Genomic DNA, 18630 nt, shown 5'->3' with positions numbered 1-18630 from the left:
GTGTTTTCTCCAATGTCACTCTGTTTCAAAGTTATCTTGACAACACTAGTCCCTTTAAAATTCTGTATAAAGTTTATAATCAGCTTGTCAATTTCTGCAAATGAACCTGATAGATGACTCGCAAAAGGATTTTCCTGAGTGTATAGATAAATCTGGGAAAAACTGACCTTGCAACAAGTGTTTTCCAAACTCTGAACATAACTATCTCTTCAGTTACTTAAGTTTTCTTTAATTTGTCTCGGCAATGGTTTGAAGGTTCCAGTGTACAAATCATGTACTTTTCCACTGAATTTATTGCTAAGTATTTTATTTTTTATGCTGCTATGAATAAAATTGCTTCCTTAATGTAATTGTTGGATTGTCTCTTTTTAGTTTGTAGATATACAATTGCTTTTTGTATATTGATCTCATTTTCTGCCACCTTACTCTTTAGGTTTTGGCGACTCAGAATTTTCTGCATATAGGATCATATTACCTATACAGAAACACTGATTTTCTTTTTTCTTTTTAACCTGTATGCTCTGGGGGTAACGATATACTGACTAGACCCTCTGATATATTAAGTAGAAGTAATCTGCAGCAGGCTTCCCTGGTGGCTCAGTGTAAAGAATCTGCTTGCCAACTCAGGAGACACAGGTTCGATCCCTGGGTGGGGAAGATTTCCTGAAGAAGGAAATGGCAACCCACTCCAGTATTCTTGCCCAGGAAATCTCATGGACAGAGAAGTTTGGTGGGCCACAGTCCATGGGGTTACAAATAGTCGGACACGACTTAGTAACTGAATGATAAAACAACAAGCTACAGCCACAGGTGAATGAATAGCCAGCCAGCCTTCCCTCTTCCCTGCCTTCCTTCCCGGCCACACACTGCTGTTTGTGGACAGAGCCAGATCCTGCCTTCCGTCAGGTGACATGGCATGGTGACACCTTCCACAGTGACATGGCCAATGTCACCATGTTCACCTGTGAATAGCCCCTGCAGTCATGGTATGTTCCCAGCCTGGTTCTTGTCTCTGGCTTCCACTGCATGCCCTGGGGTGAGCATCCAGCCACAGAAGAGCATGTGGACACCCAAGGCTCCTGCAGCTGTTTGTCAGATCCAGATCAGGTTCTGCCTCTCTGACCGGCCCACACCACCGTGCCTATCTGTAACCAGCCCCTGCCTTCAGCTCTGAACCTGCACACCCCCAGCAAGACCTCCATCACTGACCTCCAAGACAGTGCATACACCCAGGGGAGGAAGAGAACAGCTACAGGAGAGCATATTCTAGCTGTTTGTTGGATCCAAATCACAGTTGGAATTCTGACAGTGGTGGGCATCACTGTGCCTACCTGGAGCTAGCCTGTCCAGGTGGGCACCGGCATGCCCTAGAACTTGATTTCCCCACCCCATCACTGATTTCCCTTGCAGTATGCATTCACAGAAGTAGAGTGTGAAGCAATAGGAAAGCGCACTGACATTCAGGACCATTGGAGCAGCCAGTGAGCCTGTGGTTGGCTCCAGCCATTGCCACCTACCCCAGCCCTGATCACTACAAACACATCTTCAACTGACATCTGCCAGCACATGGACACCTGCACTTGGGCCCCACAGCCAAGTGTATGCACACCACTGTCTCTGGTCACTACCGTTGCCTGAGCTTGTCCTTAGCTATACTTTTAGACTTTAGGACTATGATCCATTTTGAGTTAATATTTGAAAGTTGTGAGGTCTGTGACTAGGATAATTCTTTTGCTTATGGGTGTCCAGCTGTTCCAGTGAAATGACACAAATACAAGAAAAATTTTACAAATGGATACGTATGAAGCAATTTGGGCCCTGTAGTCCAATAAGAATAAAATGCTCTCCTCCAATTAAAAATAAATAAACTAAAAAGCAAGAAAAAAATGTTGATATAGACAGAAACCAACACACTATTGTAAAGCAATTATCCTCCAATAAAAATAAATAAGTTAATTTTTTAAAAAAGGAAAGTGAAAGTGAAGTCGCTTAGTCATGTCTGACTCTTTGCAACCCCGTGGACTGTAGCCCACCAGGCTCCTCCATCCATGGGATTCTCCAGGCAAGAATAAACACTCATCAAATACAACTGCTACTACTGCTAAGTCACTTCAGTCGTGTCTGACTCTGTGCGACCCCATAGAAGGCAGCCCACCAGGCTTCGAGTCCCTGGGATTCTCCAGGCAAGAACACTGGAGTGGGTTGCCATTTCCTTCTCCAGTGCGTGAAAGTGAAGTCGCTCAGTCGTGTCTGACTCTTAGCGACCCCATGGACCGCAGCCTACCAGGCTCCTCCATCCATGGGATTTTCCAGGCAAGAGTACTGGCGTGGGGTGCCACTGCCTTCTCCATCAAATACAACTAGAATCTAGGATTTATTTTATTTATGTATTTTTGTTTAATTGCTGTGACTAGGACTTTCAATTCTGTGTTGGATGAAAGTAGTGGGCATAGGCATCCTTGTCTTGTTCCTGATCTTACAGGAAAAGCTTTCAGCTTTTAACTATTGAGTATGATTTTAGTTTTGGGTTTGCCATATGTGGACCCCACCTTGATGAGGTAGGATCACACTATACCCACACTGTTGACAGTTTTATTTCTTAAAGATGTTTGGCTGTGGTAGGTCCTCATTGCTGAGTGCAGGCGTGCTCTAGTTCGTGACTAGCAGCGGCTACTCTTGGTTGCAGTGTGCGGGTTTCTCACTGAGGTGACTTCTGTTATGGAGCTCAGGCTCTAGGGCATACCGACTCAACAGCTGCAGTGGGTGGACTTAGTTGTCCTGTGGCATGTGGAATCCTCCCGGACCAGGGATTGAGCCCACGTCCTCTGCATTGGCAGGTGGATTCTTAAGCACTAGACCACAAAGGAAGCCCTGTTAAGAGTTTTTTTTTTTTTTTAAATAGATGTTGAGTCAATGAATAGCAACTTTCCTTCATTCATGGAAACTAGAGAAAGTATAAACTTGTACTTCATCACTCAAAATGTGATTTACTATTATTTCCTAGTAAATATGTATACTTACATTTTGTCATACATTTTCCTCTAAATTTCATTCAAAATAAACACCTTACCTTACATGTGTTTTTAAATAACCTGCAAAGTTTTTAATAACATGGAATGCAAATAATTTGCATAATTTTCATTCATCCATATTTATTTTTCATTCATGATATTATGTTTATTAGGTTTTCCCAGGTGGCATTAGTGGTAAAGAACCTGCCTGCCAATGCAGGAGATATAAGAGACTTGGGTTCGATCCCTGGGTCAGGAAGACCCCCTGGAGAAGGGACTGGCAACCCACTCCACTATTCTTGCCTGGAGAATTCCATGAACAGTGGAGCCTGCTGGGCCACAGTCCATAGGGCCACAAAGAGATAGACATGATTGAGGTGACTGAGCACGCATGATGTTTATTGAAACTTGAGTACTATATTGTATTTTAGTAACTGAGTTGATTAAAACTGGGTGTCTCTGTGGAAAGCACATTTCAAATATTATTTAACATTAATTTAATGAAAGCCACTATTCAAAGTAACTCTTTTAGTCACTTGGTATCATGAAAGATTTTAGTTAATAGTGTATTTCTTTATTTCATAAAGCATCCTATTTTGATGCTTTATTTTTAAAGCATCCTAGAATTTAAAAGTTAAATTTCTACTCACGAAGTTTAAGATTTCCATCATCAATACTTCCTCCTGGTGAACCAATTTTTAATTCACAATCTGGAGGTGCATAGTCAGGAATGCAATGACAATTGCCTAAATTATTACATATCTGAAACAGAAAAATATGTAATTACTATAAATCATGATAGTCTATGTATGTCATAGATACTTACATTCAAAAGAATAAAATCCCTGATCTTCTAAATTTGTTGTTGTTCAGTTGCTAAGTTGTTTCCAACTCTTAGGCACCCATGAACTGTAGCACAACAGGCTTCTCTATCCTTCACTATCTCCCTGAGTTTGCTCAAACTCAGGTCCATTGAATCAGTGATGCCATCCAACCATCTCATCCTCTGTTGCTCCCTTCTCCTCTTGCCCTCAATCTATCCCAGCATCAGGGTCTTTTCCAATAAGTCTGCTCTTCCCATCAGGTGGCCAAAGTATTGGAACTTCAGCTTCAGCAATGAATGTTCATGGTTTATTTCCTTTAGGATTGGCTGGTTTGATCTCCTTGCTGTCCAAGGGACTCTCAAAAGTCTCCTCCAGAACCACAGTTCAAAGGCATCAGTTCTTTGGGATTCAGCCTTTTATATGGTCAACTCTCACATCCGTACATGACTACTGGAAAAACCAGAGCTTTGACTATATGGACTTTTGTAGGCAAAGTGATGTCTCTGATTTTTAATATGCTATCTAGATTTGTCATAGTTTTTTTTTCCAAGAAGCAAGCATCTTTTAATTTTGTGGTTGCAGTCACTATTCTCAGTGATTTTGCAGTCCAAGAAAATGAAATCTGCCACTGTTTCTACTTTCCCCCCCACCTATTTGCCATGAAGTGATGGGACCAGATGCCATGATCTTAATTTTTTGAATGCTGAGTTTTAAGCCAGCTTTTTCACTCTACTCTTTCATCCTTATCAAGAGTCTCTTCAGTTCCTCTTCACTTTCTGCCATTAGAGTGCTATCATTTGCATACCTGAGGTCGTTGATAGTTTTCCCAGCAATCTTGATTCCAGCTTGTGAGTCATCCAGTCTGTCATTTTGCAGGATATGCTCTGTATATACATTAAATAAGCAGGATGACAATATACATCTTTGACATACTCCTTTCCCAATTTGGAACCAGTCCATTGCTTCATGTCCAGTTCTGACTGGCCTTTCTTGACCTGCATACAGGTTCTCAGGAAGCAGATAAGGTGGTCTGGTATTCCTATGTCTTTAAGAATATTCCACAGTTTATTGTGATCCACACAGAAAAAGTGTTTAGGATAGTCAATGAAGCAGAGGTAGACGTTTTTTCTGGAATTCCCTTGTTTTTCTATGATCCAATGGATGTTGGCAAATTTACCTCTGGTTTCTCTGCCTTTTTTAAATCCAACTCATACATCTGGAAATTATTGGTTTATGTACTTCTGAAGACGAGCTTGAAGGATTTTGAACACAATCTTGTTAGCATGTGAAATGAGTGTAATTTTATGGTAATTTGAGCATTCTTTGGCATTACCTTTCTTTGGAACTGAAATGAAAACTCACCTTTCTCAGTCCTGTGGCCACTACTGAGTTTCCAAATTTGCTGGCATATTGAATGTGGCACTTTAGCAGTATCATGTTTTAGGATTTAAAATAGCTCAGCTGGAATTCCATTGCCTCCATTAGCTTTGTTCATAGGTATGCTTCCTAAGGCTCACTTGACTTCACACTCCAGGATGTCTGGCTCTAGGTGAGTGACCACACCATCATGGTTATATGGAACATTAAGACCTTTCTTCTACAGTTCTTCTGTGTATTCTTACTACCTCTTCTTAATCTCTTCTGCTTCTATTAGGTCCTTGCCATTTCTGTCCTTTATTGTGCTCATCCTTGCATGAAATGTTCCATTGGTATCACTAATTTTCTTAAAGAGAGCTCTCCTCTTCCTCATTCTATTGTTTTCTTCTATTTCTTTACAATGACCACTTAAAAAGACTTTCTCTCCTTGCTGTTCTCTGGAACTCTGCATTCAGTTGGGTTTATCTTTCCCTTTCTCCTTTTAGGCCATTCAGGAATGACCTAAATCAAATCCCTTATGATTTTACAGGGTAAGTGATGAATAGTTTCAAAGGACTAGATCTGGTAGACAGGATGGCTGCAGAACTATGGACTGAGGTTTGTAACATTGTACAGGAGGTTTTGAACAAAACCATCTCCAAGAAAAAGAAATGCAAGAAGGCAAAACGTTTGTCTTCTAAGTTTATTAAAGACTATATAACTGATACATAGGGCTTCCCTCAGGCTTAATAGTGAAGAATCTGCCTGTAATGCAGGAGACCCAGGTTTGATCCCTGGGTCAGGAAGATCCTCTGGAGAAGGGAATGGCTACCCACTCCAGTATTCCTGCCTGGAGAATTCCATGGACAGAGGAGCCTGGCAGCTATACTCCATGGGGTCACAAAGAGTAAGACATGACTGAGTGACCAACACACAAAAGAGGGCCTTCATCCACTAACTAAGTCCCCCTCCACTGCTAAGCATTTTCTGTGTTACATATATTCACAGATAAACACATATATCCACATCCACAAACACATAAACATTCGTTCCAAGGTTTTTGCCAAACAAATATCACTAATGATATATTATGAATTTATTCCCATACCTGAAGGTATAAATATAGGGCTAGCACATTTTAAGAAATAGACATTTATGGTTATTTCCTATAATTATATTGCAGACATTGTGTTTTGTCCGTGTATGCTGATAATGATAAATTTGGGGGGCTTAAAGATTATTGAAATTTTAAATCTCTTTTCCCTACATATCAAAAGTGATTTCAATAAAATGAGTTTTATTTATAATACTGAATTCCAAAAGTTTTCTTCTAATTTACACATCAATATCTCTGTTTTTTGATATTTAGTGTAGTCTGACTTCCCAGGTGGCCTTAGTGGTAAAGAATCTGTCTGCCAGTGCAGCAGACCCAAGAGATGTGGGTTCAACCTTGGGTTGGGAAGATCCCTTGGATTAGGAAATGGCAACCCACTCCAGAATTCTGGCTTGGAAAATTCCCATATACAAAGGAGGCTGGCAGGCTATGGTCTGTGGGGTTGCAGAGTCGGACACCACTGAGCACACACATACACACACAACACACTGGTGATAAACATTTTAATGTAAAATTTTGAAATTAAGACTAAAATATCACTTATTTCTTATTTCAAATCTAATCCCAAAATTTTCCCCTATCCTGAATTAACATAAACAACAGAGGTTACCATCACTACATTTTTACTAATGTAGTGAAAGAAAAAAAATGGTCAGCTAGAGCAGAAGCAATAACCAGATAAATATTACTAAATTTTATTAAGTGAAGAATGACTTGCTATTTCAGACTAGATATGTAATTTGACTTTCTAGTGTTTGGTGTTTAGTCGCTAAATCGTGTTTGACTTTTTGTAACCCCATGACTGTAGCCCACCAGGTTCCTCTGTCCATGCGATTTTACATGTAAGAATACTGGAGTGGGTTGCCATTTCCTTCTCCAGGGGATCTTTCTAACCCAAGGACTTCCTAGCAGAAAAAATGAAATGAAAACATATACCTTAGTCCCTTGTCAGTAATATTTCTAATGTCAGAAAATGAAGAAAAGTAATCGAACAACATTCAGCACAAAGAAAATGGAATTAAACTACCATCACATTTCTGACAGGACTGAAGGCAACAGAACAGTCCAACTGAGCTTATAAAATTTTGGGAGAGCAGAACTAAAACTTAATAATTTTGTGCCAACAGAATGAGTGATTTTTTTTTTAATGTGGAAAGACAAACATTTTTGCATTGTTGATATCCTAGACCTCTAAATGTATACTGCACAAGATATATTTCTCTCTACTTTAAAGTGGTATCCTAGCACCCTATCTCTCCCATTAAAGTAGATGAACAATGCCATGTTAGAAACAACATTTATCTAGAATATCAAATCTAAATAGATAAATTCCCTATAATATAAATTTTAGAAAAAAATTAACATAATAGACCAAATCTCTTAGGAACATCAAAATAGCTATATTTTTGATTTTTTAATAAAACTTTTTACTGTAAAGTAGAATGTACATAAACCTAGTCTTACTGGAATGTTAATTTCATAATGTATAAAATATCAAATTACAACAACGGTCCATCTAATCAAAGCTATGGTTTTTCTAGTAGTCATATATGGATGTAAGAGTTGGACTAAAAAGAAAACTGCGCGCTGAAGACTTGATGCTTTTAAACTGTGGTGTTGAAGACTCTTGAGAGCCCCTTGGACTGCAAGGAGATCCAACCAGTCCATCCTAAAGGAAATAAGTCCTGAATATGCATTGGAAGGACTGATGCTTAAGCTGAAACTCCAATACTCTGGCCACCTGATTCTAAGAACTGACTCATTTGAAAAGACCCTGATGCTGGGAAAGATTGAAGGCAGGCGAAGGGGACGACAGATGATACGATGGTTGGATGGCATCACCGACTCAATGAACGTGAGTTTGTGTAAGCTCCAGGAGTTGGTGATGGATAGGGAGGCCTGGTGTGCTGCAATCCATGTGGTCTCAAAGAGTCAGAAACAACTGAGTGACTGAACTGAACTGACACTTGAAACTAATATGATATTGTGTGTTAATTACAGCTAAACAAAATGTATCAATAAACTGCAACCTATAAGTTTGGTTTGAGACTTTACACAAAAATATTGAGGCTGAAGGCTTAAAGCAGAGAATTGAACAAAGAAGAGCAAAAGATCAGGCCAACAATGATAACAATGAAAATGAACAACAATGAAAGTAAAAAACAAAAACATGAAAATGTAGCTATCCTTTTTGTTTACAGAAAAGTTTCATAGAAAATTCAAGACAAAGCAGCAGCATTCTATATCTTCTAAAACCAATCACATAAATTGTAATAATGAATATTACAAAATTGAATACTGATAAATTTGTTATCATTTCTATAATGTTGACTGAATTATACACTGATTTTCTTTTTGGAAAGCAGTAAAACAAGGGACCCAAATTATACATTTTTTAAGAAGTATATATTAAATGCAAAAGTAACTACAAATCTGTATTGCCAGATTAAAATGGGTAAGCAGTTGAGAATAAAATGCTTTTTGCATAAAGATACTTTCTAGTAGAAGCCTCTTCTTAAAAACTTCAGAAATTCTCTAACATGTCTTTAAAAATATCTTCTGCAAAATACTATATAGCTATAAATTTTAATTATGAAGAGTATGAGCAAGAAGAAATATGTTCACAATATAAGTAAAATATGCATTCATTTGCATGAGAAAATGATTTTTTTATTTAAATGTGTTATCAATTTATAAGTTTTGAGTGCTTACAATAAATTCAGTACACATATAGTACAGTTCACTAAATAGTGTTTTGATCGGTTAGAAATCAGCTGATTTTCTTTATATTAGTTAGCTATTCCTAGGCAAGATTGGATAAAAGAGAAACTTAGATTTTCATTTCTACCAAACAGGATGGATTTTTTACTTTGAATTACTCAAAAAGTAACATAAAATTTAGAATTACAAAAACAAAAGTTTCTTACCCCATTTCCTCTGCATTTTATAGTGGCATTACAATTATATCCCATTAAAGAAACTTCTTTACAGGTTTTATTTACACAATACTAAAACAAAACAAGCAATATTTCATAGTTATTTACAAATCTGACACAAGGAAAGAATTAACTATATCATGTGTATACAAAAGACACTCTTGCTGAGACTTTATATTATGCATCACTCTGATTTTGGAACAAAGATTCTGTCAATCCAATACAAAAATCTAAACAATAGTAAGAGTTAAAAAAAACAAAAAGTCTGAGTGCGTTTGCCTTAACAGTTTGTGTAGTGAGGTCATATAATTTTTGTTTTGATACTTACAATTGGGAACTGAAATGAGAATCACCATTATGGGAGCTAATGTTCTGCTATGAATAATTGGTTAGATTAATATTAATGATTTGTCTGCTCAAAAACTGGAAAATAATTTATTATTTTAGTTTCAGTGTATAATATAAATTATTATTTTGGATGGTAACTTATCATAAATCCTTGTTATAATGCTAATTAGAATAATCCATCAAAAGAAATATTTTAACCTAATATGTATGCATTGCAAAACCCTAGTTATGTTGAAGTGGTTAATCAGGGGTTAAATTAGTCATTTTTTCCTCTCATTTACTTTTCTCTATTCTTTAAGCTAAGCTCCTAACTTATATTCTCTTGACTTCTTTAAATACATCAGCATAACACATGATGATCATTGAAAAGAAGAATTAAATTTAGCATTTTGCAGTTATTTCCTGAAAATTAACATATAGCCAATGAGTAAATGATGTTGTGTATACCAGTCCATTTTTGCCCTTTCTCTTGGATATAATATTGGAAGTGCTAGCCAGAGCAATCAGGCAAGAAAATATGAAAAGCACACACATTATAAATAAACAAGTAAAATTATCTCTTTGCAGATGATATAATCTTGTATGTCAACTCTAAAGACTCCACATACACAAAAGTTTGTTAGAACTAGTCAATAATTCAGCAAAATTGCAGGATAAAATATTAACACACAAAACTAAAGACATTTCTATAACAATGGGCATTCTAAAAAGGAAATTAAGAATATAATTCAATAAACAATAGCATCCACTATTATTAGACAATTAAAATTAACCAAGAAGCATACAATGAAAACTAAAAGAAATACTAAAACACAATTAAAAACAGAAAAATAAAATTTATCCTGTGTATATGGGCTGGAAGACATAATATTATTAATATATTAATAATATCCAAAGCATCTATAAATTCAATGAAATCTATCAAAATTTCAAGACAGATTTTTTTTCATAAATAGAAAAATCCATCATAAAATGCACATGGAATCACAAGAGATTATATATAGCTAAAATAGTCTTTAAAAAGAATAAAATTGAAAAATAAAAAATAAAAAGAATAAAATTGGAGGACTCACACTTCTTGATTTCAAACACTGTATTGTTCACTTCAGCAGCACATATACTAAAATTGGAATGACACAGAGAAGATTAACATGGCCCCATGCAAGGGTGACACTCAAATTCATGAAGTGTTCCATATTTTTAAAGAACTTTTGCACAGTAAAAGAAACTATAAATGTGGCAAAAAGTCTACCCTCAGAATAGGAGAAAATACTTGGAAATAAAGTAACTGGCAATCTTCAAAATATAGAAACAGTTCATGAAGCTCAATATATTAAAAAAAAAAGTAATAAAAAAGTAAGACCTAAATAGACATTTTCCAAAGAAGACATATAGATGACCAACAAATACATGAAAAGATGTTCAACATCACTAATTATCAGAGAAATGCAAATCACAACTACAGCGAGATATCACCTCACACAGGTCAGAATGGCCACCATCAAATACTCTGCAAACAATAAATGATGGAGAACTTGTGGAGAAAAGGAAACTTTCATGCATGTTGATGAGAATGTAAATTGATGCAGCAACTATGGAGAATAGTATGGAGGTTCCCTAAAAAACTAAAAATAGAATTGCCATATGATCCACCAATCCCACACTTTGATATATATTCAGAGAAAACCATAATTTGAAAAGACATATGCGCTCCAATGTTCACAGCAGTACTACAATAACCAGAACATGGAAGCAACTAAAATGTCGGTCAACAGAGGAATGGATAAAGATGTGATATATACATACAATGGAATATTATTCAGACATAAAAATGAACAAAATTCTCATTTGCAGAGACATGGATGGACCTCAAGAGCATCATACAGAGTGAAGTAAATCAGAAAGAAAAAAAAAAGAAAACAAATATCATCTATCAAAGTATATATCTGGAATCTAGAAAAATGGTATAGATGACCTTATTTGCAAAGCAGAAATAGAGACACAAGCATAGAAAGCAAATGTATAAGTACCAAAGGTGAAGGAGGGGTGGGATGAGTTGGGAGATTGGGGTTGACATATAATGCAGTATGGATGCTATACATAAAATAGAAAACCAACAAGAACCTACCGCACATCATAGGGAACTCTGCTCAGTACCCTGTGGTGACCTAGACGGGAAGGAAATCCAAAAAAGAGAGGGTATATGTGTATATATGGCTGGTTCCCTTTGCTGTACAGCGGAAGCTGACACAGCGGTGTAAAGCAACTATACTCCAGTTAAAAAAAAAAAAGTAAGTACTATATGAAAACCATGTGGTTCTGGCGTAAATTCAGACAAACTGACTAGTGAAACAGATTTTATATGGTCAAGCGGATGCGATTAATGCCACTGAATCGGATACTTGAAAATGGTAAAAAACTGTGAATTTTATGCTATGTACATTTTATCAAATTTAAAAAGTTAAAAGAAAAACTTGCACAGAGGTGTTTGGCTCCCTTAAGTCTCCTAGATAACAGTCATGATCAAAGTCTCTGGCAATCTTGATCCATTTTCCAAAATTCTACATGTGAATTTAACCACCTATGCTTCCTTATTTTTATCAAACCACATAACTAACCTAGAATAAGGGAAAATGCCCTATCTTTACAAATCCAAATCTTTCTTATGAATCTAGATTTCTCAAATACCATTAATATTGCTTTTCAGATCATCTAGATGAAACATAACTATAATTTTAAAGAATACAAGTCACAAAGTCATATCAATTGACAAAAAAAAGTATTTGACAACATTCAACACCTATTTTTAATGAAAAATAAAACAAGCAAAATCTGTCTTTATTTGAAAATGAAATGATTGTCTACATACAAAGTTCTAAGTTTTCTACCAAAAAAGTTCTAGAAATACTAAAATAATTCAGCAAGGTTTTGGGTACAAGTTGAATATATTTAAAATTGCATTTTTATAAACATGTGAAAGATGAAATTAAAAATGCAATGTCAGTTATACTTACTCCAAAGTGAATACTGTTGAGATGCAGTCGAACAGAAGATACACAATATCTATACCTTAACAATTATAAAATGCTGATGAAAGAAATCAATGACTACTTAAATAATTGAGGCAACTTAACCATTTTCATGGGTTGAAAAATTCAACATAATAAAGATATTCACTCTTCCCAAACTATAGTTTTAACACAATTCTTATTAAATTTCTGAAAAGTTTTATGTTGTCTCATAAAAATTCATTTGAGCTTCCCCAGTGGCTCAGAGGTAAAGAATTCACTTACAACGAGGGAGCCATAGGAGACGTGGGTTCGATCCCTGGTTTGGGAAGATTCCCCTAAAGGAGGGTATGGCAACTCACTCCAGTATTCTTGCCTGAAGAAGTCCATGGACAGAGGAGCCTGGCTGGCTACCGTCCATGGGGTAACAAAGAGTTAGACATGACTGAGCAACTAATAGGGCTTCTCTGATAGCTCAGTTGGTAAAGAATCCGCCTGCAATGCAGGAGACCTTTGTTGGATTCCTGAATGGGGAAGGTCTGCTGGAGAAGGGATATGCTACCCACTCCAGTATTCTTTGGCCACCCACTTTGAGCAGCACTAGCAGAAAAGAACCTGCCTGCCAACACAAGAGACATAAGAGACCCAGGTTCAAATCCTGGGTCAGGAAGATCCACTGGAGGAGGGCATGGCAACCCACTCCAGTGTTCTTGCCTGGAGAATCTCATTGACAGAGAAACCTGGTAGACTACAGTCCATAGGGTCACAAGAGTTGGACAAGACTGAAGCAACTTATCATGGCATGGCTTAAGTTTATTTTACAGTTTGTATTGAAAGGTGCAGGGTCTAGAATAACCAAAACTATCTTTTGAAAGAAAAGTAAAATGAGAAGAATCACTCTGCTTATTATTAAAGCTTACTAAATTGCTAAAGTAATCAAGAGAACATGATATGGGTGGATATGTAGACCTGCAGATTAATATAACAATCTAGACAATACAAAAGCAGACTCACAAAAATACACCCAATTCATTTTTGACAAAATGAACCTCCAAAAAAAATGAACCTCAACCTAAACCTTAGGTTAAAGTAAATTAACTGAAAATAAACCACATGTAAACCAAACTTAAATGTAAAACACAATATTACATATTTTTAGAAATAAAACAAACAGAGAATATCCTCATGACCCAGAGTTAGAAGTAGGCTTATTAGACTTGACACATAACACATGTTCCATGAAAGGAAAAATTGACATATTGATATCATGAAAAGCTTTTCTATATGAGTTTCTCCACCATGTAGAATGCTTTAGCAAAGCAAGCAAGCTGAGAAGGTGAGAGAAAGAAAGTGTGCATGCCAAACAGAAGTCACTGTTTTTTTTAAAAAAACTAATCTTGTAAATGACATTCCGTAACTTTCACCATCTTGTCTTTCTTAGAAGCCAGTCACTATATCCAGGGCACACACAGATGAAGAGGATTATACTTCAGGGAGTGAATATCAGGAAGAGCAAGCATTGGAGCCATGTTAGAAGATGCTGGCCATAAGAAGCAAGTTCCCAAGGGGATAGGACTGCTCAACGCAGACAGAACTGCATAGTTGATTAATCATGTTAATGTTTTGTTTTATTTTTAATACATAAGTACTAAACACCATTTACATAAAGCACTGATTTACAACTGCTGCCTTATATTTTCTGGAATGTGTGCACTCATATTCCAGACTGACTCCCTGAGCTTCTGAATCATTTTTCTTCTCCCTTTATTTTTTAGCTACATAAATAGTACTACATGTACATCTCAACATGAGTTTGTACATCGCTATAACTGTGCTCTCCCAGTGCAGACTTCTGGTTTGGGCCCTCCAGATTTCTCACACTTATATTTTGACAATACAGATAAAATATGAGTGCTCAATTATGTTTTTTTCTGAAGTAGGAAAAATTAAAAACACAAAATTAGAATTTTGTGATTTAAAGCCATCAGAATTCAAAGATCTTAAAAGGAATCAACTGTCAGTGGACTCCTGTGCTTAAAAACGCATCCTCAAAAAAAAACAAAAACAAAAACAAAAACGCATCCTCTCCCATGAGGACTGATGACAGAATAATCCAAAAAGTCAATGTTATTTGATAACAGAGGCTTGGTTTAATAATCTTTTCAATATCATCCGGGAAATAAATGGCAGCGCCAGGTTCAAATCCTCTCTGTATGATTGGGATGGTCATCGTGGAATATAGTATCTGATAATTACATAATTTAACACAGGTAAATGCAAGTGAACATGTTTTGTTACCATCTGTTCACCACACATGGTGCCATCAGCCACATAGGTATCATCTCCTCCACCTGATCTCACTGATGACGCAGGAGTTATGCACACGAGTCCTTGAGAATATGAATAAACTGCGGATCGAACATCACTTCTATAAGTACTATTTTGTGGCCAAACACAAGCTAATTTTCCACAAAGAACATCCCTGGAGAGGGAAAACAAAACAATGTCTTATCATTCTGTCCTTTCATGTAACATAAGTTTTAAATAAGTATAGTATCACATCAATGATAACATAAAAGTTGTTTAACCAATAGTAAAAAATCAGAAAAATACCAAAATGTGATAGAATTAATTGGCACAGCAGAAGCAGAACTGAAAACTATACATTGAACTCAAATGTTCAGACATGCTTTCACTTCCTACTTTAGTACTCAGTTTTGTTATCTAGCCCATTACACCGATCACACTCTGAGAAAATTCTTCACCTGCTCCCACTTTGATAAAGCTTGACCAGCCTGCTGGTTTGTTACCCAACGTTTGTTGAGAGTGGCTGACTGCATTTATTTACACTTTGAGCATATTTTGAGACCCTTCTAATTATGCTCATTGTAATGGCCATGATCTTTAGTCAGTAAATCTATTTAATATACAGACTCTTCATTTTGATCCCAAGATTCTTTGAATATGTTGATATTTCCAGTCATTCTGTATTCCTTTCCTGAGAATTCAGAAACTTTTAGACCCCATATTTGGCATAAACCATACCAAAGTTTATCCCATAAATAGTTTGTTTACTTATCAATGGGGGTAGAATACTGGCTTCTCTAAGAGACTTCCAACATTCCTAGTTTATGCCCTGGAAAATAACTGATGTCACTTCTTGCTCTTGGAATTACTCAAATCTAACAACTCTCATCCTCAAATGAAAAAGCAGTTCTTAGTTATTGATATATGTTTGTTGAGCATGTCACTGTTATCTCTCCAAATGTCTTTCATATGAAAATTTCATCCATTTGCTCTAAAAGACCATGGGCAGGCTTTTAAAAAAATGATTTATTTATTTGGCCTTGTGGCTTGCAGAAGCTTAGTTCCCTTGACCAGGGATTAAGTCTTCACCCTCAGCAGTGAAAGCATGGAGTTTTAACTATTGAACTCCTGGGGAATTCTCCATGGGAGGTCCTTTTAAAATAATAGAGATTAGCGTAATGGTATCAAGAAGTGAGGGCTTCTCAGGTGGCACAGTGGTAAAGAATCTGCCGGTCAAGATGTGGGTTCAGTTCTTGGGTTGGGAATATTTCCTGGAGTAGGAATGTCAACCCACTCCAGTATTTTTTTTTTAAATATAAATTTATTTATTTTAATTGGAGGGTAATTACTTTACATTATTATATTGGTTTTGCCACATATTAACAGGAATCTGCCACAGGTGTACATGTGTCCCCCATCCTGAACCCCCTCCCACCTCCCTCCCCATCCCATCCCTCTGGGTCATCCTAGTGCACCAGCCCCCAGCATCCTGTCTCATGCATTGAACCTGGACTGGTGATTCATTTCCGATATGATAATATACATGTTTCAATGCCATTCTCCAAATAATCCCACCCTCGCCCTCTCCCACAGAGTCCAAAGGACTGTTCTATACACCTGTGTCTCTTTTGTTGCCTTGCATACAGGGTTATCATTCAGTTCAGTTCAGTTCAGCTGCTCAGTCGTGTCTGACTCTTTGCGACCCCATGAATCACAGCATGCCAGGCCTCCCTGTCCACCACAAACTCCCGGAGTTTGCTCAAACTCATGCCCATCGAGTCGGTGATCCCATACAGCCATCTCATGCTCTGTCGTTCCCTTCTCCTCCTGCCCCCAATCCCTCCCAGCATCAGGGTCTTTTACAACAAGTCAACTCTTCGCATGAGGTTGCCAAAGCATTGGGGTTTCAGCTTCAGCATCAGTCCTTCCAATGAACACCCAGGACTGATCTCCTTTAGGATGGACTGGTTAGATCTCCTTGCAGTCCAAGGGACTCTCAAGAGTCTTCTCCAACACTACAGTACAAAAGCATCAATTTTTCAGCTCCCTGCTTTCTTCACAGTCCAACTCTCACATCCATACATGACCACTGGAAAAACCATAGCCTTGAACAGACAGACCTTTGTTGGCAAAGTAATGTCTCTGCTTTTTAATATGCTATCTAGGTTGGTCATAACTTTCCTTCCAAGGAGTAACCATCTTGTGATTTCATGGCTGCAGTCACCATCTGCACTGATTTTGGAGCCCCAAAAAATAAAGTCTGACACTGTTTCCACTGTCTCCACACCTATTTCCCATGAGGTGATGGGACCAGATCCCATGATCTTAGTTTTCTGAATGTTGAGCTTTAAGCCAACTTTTTCACTCTCCTCTTTCACTTTCATCAAGAGGCTTTTTAGTTCCTCTTCACTTTCTGCCATAAGGGTGGTGTCATCTGCATATCTGAGGGTATTGATATTTCTCCCGGCAATCTTGATTCCAGCTTGTGCTTCTTCCAGCCCAGGTTTTCTCATGATGTACTCTGTATATAAGTTAAATAAGCAGGGTGACAATATACAGCCTTGATGTACTCCTTTTCCTATTTGGAACCAGTCTGTTTTTGCATGTCCAGTTCTAACTGTTGCTTCCTGACCTGCATACAGGTTTCTCAAGAGGCAGGTCAGGTGGTCTGGTATTCCCATCTCCTTCAGAATTTTCCACAGTTTATTGTGATCCACACAGTCAAAGGCTTTGGCATAGTCAATAAAGCAGAAATAGATGTTTTTCTGGAACTCTCTTGCTTTTTCGATGATCCAGCGAATGTTGGCGTTTGATCTCTGTTCCTCTGCCTTTAATAAAACCAGTTAACATCTGGAAGTTCTCGGTTCACGTATTGCTGAAGCCTGGCTTGGAGAATTTTGAGAATTACCTTACTAGCATGTGAGATGAGTGCAGTTGTGTGGTAGTTTGAGCATTCTTTGGGATTGCCTTTCTTAGGGATTGGAATGAAAACCGACCTTTTCCAGTCCTGTGGCCACTGCTGAGTTTTCCAAATTTGCTGGCATATTGAGTGCAGCACTTTCACAGCATCATCTTTCAGAATTTGAAATAGCTCAACTGGAATTCCATCACATCCACTAGCTTTGTTTGTAGTGATGCTTTCTAAGGCCCGCTTCACCATCTTTCTAAATTCTATATATATGCATTAGTATACTGTATTGATGTTTTTCTTTCTGGCTTCCTTCACTCTGTATAATAGGCTCCAGTATCATCCACCTCATTAGAACTGATTAAAATGTATTCTTCTTAATGGCTTAGTAATACCCCATTGTGTATATGTACCACAGCTTTTTTATCCATTCGTCTGCTGATGGACATCTAGGTTGCTTCTATGTACTGGCTATTATAAACAGTGCTGCGATGAACATTGGGGTGCACGTGTCACTTTCAATTCTGGTTTCCTCAGTATGTATACCCAGAAGTGAGGTTGCTGGGTCATATGGCAGTTCTATTTCCAGTTTTTTAAGGAATCTCCACACTGTTCTCCATAGTGGCTGTACTAGTTTGCATTCCCACCAACAGTGTAAGAGGGTTCCCTTTTCTCCACACCCTCTCCAGCATTTATTGCTTGTAGACTTTTGGATAGCAGCCATCCTGACTGGCATGTAATGGTACCTCATTGAGGTTTTGATTTGCCTTTCTCTGATAATGAGTGATGTTGAGCATCTTTTCATGTATTTGTTAGCC

At 37.4% G+C, this 18630-nt stretch overlaps 1 protein-coding gene and 1 non-coding gene across 2 annotated transcripts in view; one reads left to right on the top strand and one right to left on the bottom strand.

Moving 5' to 3' along the window:
* ADAM18 (ADAM metallopeptidase domain 18) overlaps positions 1–18630 on the bottom strand; it is a 107209-nt gene that overhangs the window by 9264 nt on the left and 79315 nt on the right. Inside the window, exons 16-18 of the mRNA XM_043454327.1 lie at positions 14896–15079; positions 9233–9313; positions 3662–3773 (exon numbers count right to left, since the gene is read on the bottom strand). Coding sequence (XP_043310262.1) covers positions 3662–3773; positions 9233–9313; positions 14896–15079 — 377 coding nt within the window. The remainder of the gene's footprint in view (positions 1–3661; positions 3774–9232; positions 9314–14895; positions 15080–18630) is intronic.
* LOC122432665 lies at positions 10688–10791 on the top strand. Its single transcript, XR_006266929.1, has one exon. It is a non-coding gene; the product is annotated as a U6 spliceosomal RNA (small nuclear RNA).

Source organism: Cervus canadensis, chromosome 31 (assembly GCF_019320065.1).
Source record: "Cervus canadensis isolate Bull #8, Minnesota chromosome 31, ASM1932006v1, whole genome shotgun sequence".
In the NCBI taxonomy this organism is placed as follows: Eukaryota; Metazoa; Chordata; class Mammalia; order Artiodactyla; family Cervidae; genus Cervus; species Cervus canadensis.
This window is presented reverse-complemented; position numbering and strand designations above follow the sequence as displayed.